Here is a 6,237-nt window from a genome sequence, read left to right as displayed (position 1 = left end):
CTCTTTTAATTTATTTTTGCTTCTTTTTTTTTTTAATACAATTTTCACGTAGCTAGTACGATAGGGGTTGTCTTGTCAGCTAAGAAGAGGAGGGGTGTATGGGAATAGAGAGAAGAATGTGGGAGACAACCAAAAACATTTGAAGCTTAACAACAGTTGACATAACGTCTTTTGAGGGCCCCTTGTGGGGTATACACTCTTCACCCTCTAATTCCTTTTTTTTCTCAGTGTCACTTCCCCTATCTATATTTATATCTCCCTACTCTTTCCCTACTTCATCACCCCCACATTTCTCCTCTTCTTCTTCTTCTTGGTTTTTTAATATAAATATATATTTTTTCCCCTCTCTAACTACCTTCTTAGTCAGCGTCTACAATGGCTGATCCTGGTTCTGCCTCTGGAAGGAGAATGTGGTGTTCAATTCCCGAAAGACTCCAGCTGCATGGGGCCATGTTGGCCTTGCAGTTTGGTTATGCTGGTTTTCATGTTGTTTCTAGGGCTGCCCTTAATATGGGAATTAGCAAGCTTGTGTTTCCAGTTTACAGGAACATCATTGCTTTGCTTCTTCTTCTTCCTTTTGCCTATTTCTTGGAGAAGTACATAACTTATCAAACTTTAATACTTTGTCTCTTTCTGTTTTTATGTTTTTCTATTGTTTGTTTATCAACCTATGAACCTTAACATATCTTCTCTGCTATGAACCTTAACATATTTACTCTACTTGTTAATTTTTGCTTATTAGGAAGGAGAGGCCTGCAATATCCCTAAATTTCCTTCTCCAGTTCTTCATGCTTGCGCTTGTTGGGTAATGATTAAATAATGCAAAAAATAAGAATATAAATTTTTCAGAAATTAAAAAAAGTTGTCACACTTTTAACATGTATTTTCGTTACAGAATAACAGCAAACCAGGGATTCTACTTGCTGGGACTAGACAACACATCCCCTACCTTCGCTTCAGCAATTCAAAACTCTGTCCCAGCAATTACCTTTCTCATGGCAGCCATACTCCGGTAAGCCAAAAAGCATTTCCTCTATCTCACATATGCATGCACAAATAAATAAACTCAAAATACATATACAAAACATAATTTTGCTGCAGTAGCGTCTTACGCCCAGCATATAATACGCTTTCAAGCCCATTATAGCAGAACTTTATACATATAACCATAAAATATAACTCCGGCTGCTGCTTTTGCATATGCAGGATAGAAAAAGTGAGATTAAACCGAAAGGATGGTATAGCAAAGGTGGCGGGAACAATCTTCTGCGTTGCCGGAGCCTCAGTGATCACTCTATACAAAGGTCCGACCATATACAGCCCATCACCGCCACTACAGAGCTCCGCAGCAGAATTGTTTCCATCACTTGGTGATGCAAAAGGGAAGAACTGGACTCTTGGTTGTATCTACCTCATCGGCCATTGTCTCTCCTGGTCCGGTTGGCTTGTGTTGCAAGCTCCGGTGCTCAAGAAGTACCCGGCTCGGCTCTCTGTCACATCCTACACGTGTTTCTTTGGAATTATACAGTTTGTGATTATTGCTGCTCTTGCTGAGAGAGACTCACAGGCTTGGATCTTTCACAATGGTGGTGAGATCTTCACCATCTTGTACGCGGTGAGTCAGCATATTTCATGCACTATTTTTAGTCTTTGCTGAGTCAAACCACCCCGAGTCAAGTTAATCCCTAAGATATGGTCACCGTATAGAAAATTATTAAAGTGATAACCTTTAGCCAATCCTTCTTTTATGTAGGGAATCGACATTCTTTGTCTAGAAAACCTCTTATTACATATATAATAACAAAGAGCAGCAAAAAGCAGAAAATGTAATCAGAGAGGTCTTCTGGATAAAAAAGAGATTGTCTAGGATACCCTTGAACTATTTTAAAAATGATGATGAACATGAATCTATGAATCTGGGATATATTAATTCATAGTTATAATTTGGTGCGTGAAATAGAATGGGGAAGTGAGTGAGTCAAAGTAGAAGTTTACACTTTTTGACTCAAATTTCAGTTAGAGGAACTATAATTTAATGAGAATGCCACGTTTCGTCCAAAGAGCGTCAGGAACACGCTCCAGTAATTGAAAAGAAAATGGTACCTTTTTCTGCAAAAACACCATCTTCTTTTTTATCTTTTTTTTTTTTTTTTTTCACATTGTAAATATCTTTCCTCTTTTCTTTTTATATGAGTTTGTCGATTTCTTAGGAAAAAGACTTTACTTGTCTAGTATTGCAAGCATCACACTCAAAGCTTAAATCATTTTAGATACTTCATCAAATTCATGCTTTTGTAGGAACATGCATGAATTTATCTATCTCTCTTTGTTTCCTTTATCTAATTTAATTATTTTCCATATATGCATATATTATTATATAAATATTGCAATTTTCTTTGTTTGTTAAAGTAGCTTGTCAATCTACCAAAAAGAGAAAAGGAAAAAGAAAATGGGAAAAATTGTTGGGGTTTTGGACTAGTAATGTGAAAAGTGTGTCAAGTCTTATATCAGAAATAAAAGGTTAACTTTGTTCATGTGCAACCAAGTACTGGATGAGAAGGCTATACATTTCAACAAGTTCAGAGCATATCAACACATAACTTGTATAAAACTCATAGGTCACTTTATTATCTTTTTTCCCCATCAAACTTTTTAGGTATATTATATATGAGATGACAAAAAAGTAGTTATGCAATAATTGTGGAGGTGGGGGGGATTGAGAGCGAAATGATAATAGATTTTGGATTTAATTGTGATTTAATTAAATATCAAATGTATTGTGTTAATTGCAGGGAGTGGTAGCATCAGGGATAGCCTTCGCTGTACAGATATGGTGCATTGACAGAGGTGGCCCTGTGTTCGTTGCTGTTTATCAACCTGTTCAGACCCTTGTTGTCGCTATCATGGCCTCCGTTGCTTTAGGCGAAGAGTTCTACTTGGGAGGGTGGGTCCCTTCTCATCATTCTATATAATATATACTTGTGATTAATCTCCACCGTCCAAAATTATCTGTTCTTCTTCTTCTGTCTTTGGTCTTCATCATCATCACTCTTGCATTATTTATTATGTCCCAACTCGATCAAACCCAACCGTAGGATTATAACAACTTTTATTATTAGCCCCAGAATTAGCTAATGCCAGCAGATTTTGATCATAAAGAATTTATAGAATCGATACAGCACATTATGTTTTGGCAATTTGACATTTAACTGATTTTAATTAATATATTTTGTGCGAATTATGGTTCAGGATCATTGGGGCGGTGCTGATCATAGTGGGATTGTACCTAGTTTTGTGGGGCAAAAGCGAAGAAAGGAAATTTGCACAATTGGAAAAGGCTGCGATTCAGTCCACAGGAGGAGCAGAGCACTCCAACATCAGGACACAAGCCCACATCAAGACCTCTCTCACTCAGCCACTTCTTCCTTCTTCCACCGAAAATGTTTAACCATCAAGGCCCTAACTTTTGCATTTTTAACTACAGCTTTTTGGCCTTGAAAAAACCAAAAAAAAAAAAAAAAGTACTGCCCTATATCAGAAAGCTTGTGTGTGTATGAAATTTTCTTTTCTTTTCTTTTTCTTCCTTTCCTTTTCCCTTTTTTGCCAATCGCTATATGATCAGTAGCTAGGGGATTTTGGAAAATTAAGGAGATCTCTGTTAGGGGGATGATATATGAAGATCATTTGTCACATTATGTGGGCCTCAGGGGTCTTGTGAAAGTCCCTTATGCTTCTATTGTTAATTTTATGGTTTGCTTTACGAAGAAATATTTAAAGATTTGCACATTGTGAATTTTTATAGCTGGTTAATTAATTAATATTAATATGATTATGTAGCATGGAAATGAATGGACCCCAATGGATTCCCCAGCTTACAATCACTATTATCTGTTGCTAAAGTTGGCCAAGCATGCTGACATCTACAAGCCAATGCCATCATAATCTTACTCATCTCAAATCATTTCTGTCGGAAGGGAATCAAAATCGTCCTCCAAACTTATCTATAAATTTCGTTTTAATCATGCCAATATGCGTTGACATGTATGATGGCAAAATATCAACCGGCCGGGAGTCACTGAAGCTTTCACTATATTCCAATTTTGTCACTGTTTAGGATTTCATAATTTGTTTGTCCAGAGGGTGCAAGAAACAACATGATCTTTTATCTAAACAACCATGTACATATGAAATGCCAATATATGCATATATATCCTAAATTTAAATTAATTCTTAAGTTATTTAAAATATATGTGCTGGATGAAGGCTAAACCAAATATTAGTATAGATGACACACTATATAACAAAGAGCCAGATAAACCATACCGCTGAAGTAAAATAATTTTTCGACACCCGCATAATTACAATCTTCTTCGGCTGATAGACTTCAAAACTCCTAATTGATCCCTTTCTTTTTCCAGAAAAAAAGAATGTATATATATATATATATATAAGGATAGAGTCAAGTACATCAAGTCCAACAATAGTTTTAGCATCAAACTTTTTAACCCTAGATTATTTTGAAATTTAAAAATTAATTAATAGTTTAATATAAATATAATAATATATTAAAACCTTATCTAAGAAAAATAAATTCTATAAAGACTTAGTGAATCATAAATATGTCGTATGGTTCGGTTTCATCTTAAAAACTACTATTTTTTCTTCTCTTTGTTAAATGAAATTAACTCAGTTACTAAATCATTTATATATATATATATATATATATATATCTAGCAAATAATGAATTCGAAATATCGAAGTGTAGGAAAAATTATTATAAATGATTAAAAAAATAATAATCCAATAATTGTTAAAAATAAATAAATAAATAACAATGGTTAAATGAATTTAATGTGACTATGATTGTTTAAGATAATAGAAAAAAATAATAATTATAAGAGTAAAATTTTCATTATGAAAAATATTAACTATTTTATTTATACCAGGCACGTTGGATTTTACATTTAAATTTTTTTTATATAAATTTTAACATTCTAAATGCCACCTTATTATCTTTGATGGTAAAGTAGTAACCAAAGATATGTAATCTACAAACCAAAGATTAAGATCGGTAGCATTTTCAATATAAATATTTTAACAAATATACTTATTATTTGTCATTACTGATAATAAAGTATTAGTAAAACTTATATATGATAAGTTAATTTGTCAGAGAGGCTAGCTTGAGGATCGACCGCATGGGTTATATGCGGACCAAACATGTGATGAAATTTTCTGCCATTCGATTTGCACTGCTGGCATCTACGGCCCAACTTCAAAGCAACTCTCACATGAGAATGGCTGGTCAAATTTTCCCTGAGCCCTTCCCGCTCACATTCCCGCTCTCACCAGCTCGAAAGGACTTTGCCAAAATTCCCAATCGCACCAGCAGCAACCAGCATTGCCATCCTTGCAAACCCACCAGATCGCACCACCATTGCCACGGCATTGCCATCTTGCAAACGCATCAGCTCGCACCACGATTGCCACCCTTCTCCGTACCCACTAGTTCATAATCTTCTACTCTGCATGTTTGTATTCTGGCTCTTCGTATTTGTGAGTGAGTAAGTTTATGTTTTGTAATTTTTTTTTTTCATTCTGTTTTTTATGTTGGTGATTTTATGTAGTCTTGCATAGTTGAAATTGTTAAATATGGGATTGTGATTTGGGTTGAGAAATAACTTGAACGAAGGCCAATCTTCATGATGATTTTCAAAAATTTAGAAAATAATACTTTTCGCAGAAAAAGCATGAATGTATGCATGTTGTTTTTCTTTCCTGGTGTATAAATACCACTGTTCACGTATATTGTTCATGCATACTGTTTATTATGTAATAATCAATTCACTTAGTCTATCATAATACTAACACGAAACAGATATTTACACCACTTGTTTTTGGAGTATATGAGTGGCCAATCCATGCATGCTATACAAGAGAAAATAAGTTTGTTATAATTGGAACGCAAAGTAATTCTATTTTGTAATTCCTATATCTACACACACACACACACACACACACACATAAAGACATATGTATATATATCCTATTGTGTTCCGTTCCAAAACTGCTTAGTTTAGTTTTGAATAAGAACTTTGAATAATTATAATCCCCTTAATATGCATGAAACATAGAGTTAATAGATTAAATTGATATCATTGCTTTTTATTTTTATTCTTTTAATAGCCTTTGGGTAGATCGGTTTGAGATTTTTGAAATAGTCAGGTCGGTGGCTGG

General features: G+C 34.4%; 1 protein-coding gene across 1 annotated transcript; it reads left to right on the top strand.

Annotated features, from left to right (window-relative positions):
* Positions 1-271: 271 nt before the first annotated feature.
* LOC107420453 (protein WALLS ARE THIN 1) lies at positions 272-3,793 on the top strand. The gene is made up of 6 exons (XM_016029416.4): positions 272-596; positions 743-805; positions 896-1,012; positions 1,207-1,615; positions 2,793-2,944; positions 3,250-3,793. Exons 1-6 carry the CDS (start codon positions 376-378, stop codon positions 3,446-3,448), a joined length of 1,161 nt encoding a protein of 386 aa, XP_015884902.1. The 5' UTR covers positions 272-375; the 3' UTR covers positions 3,449-3,793.
* Positions 3,794-6,237: the final 2,444 nt, after the last annotated feature.

Source organism: Ziziphus jujuba, chromosome 5 (genome assembly GCF_031755915.1).
Source record: "Ziziphus jujuba cultivar Dongzao chromosome 5, ASM3175591v1".
Lineage (NCBI taxonomy): Eukaryota > Viridiplantae > Streptophyta > Magnoliopsida > Rosales > Rhamnaceae > Ziziphus > Ziziphus jujuba.
This window is presented reverse-complemented; position numbering and strand designations above follow the sequence as displayed.

Excerpts from the sequence above, each read along its gene's own strand:
- LOC107420453 (XM_016029416.4), top strand. The coding sequence starts at position 376 with ATGGCTGATCCTGGTTCTGCCTCTGGAAGGAGAATGTGGTGTTCAATT. Across the intron at positions 597-742 it reads TTTGCCTATTTCTTGGAGAA|GAAGGAGAGGCCTGCAATAT; the intron begins GTACATAACTTA and ends TTTGCTTATTAG. Across the intron at positions 2,945-3,249 it reads GAAGAGTTCTACTTGGGAGG|GATCATTGGGGCGGTGCTGA; the intron begins GTGGGTCCCTTC and ends ATTATGGTTCAG.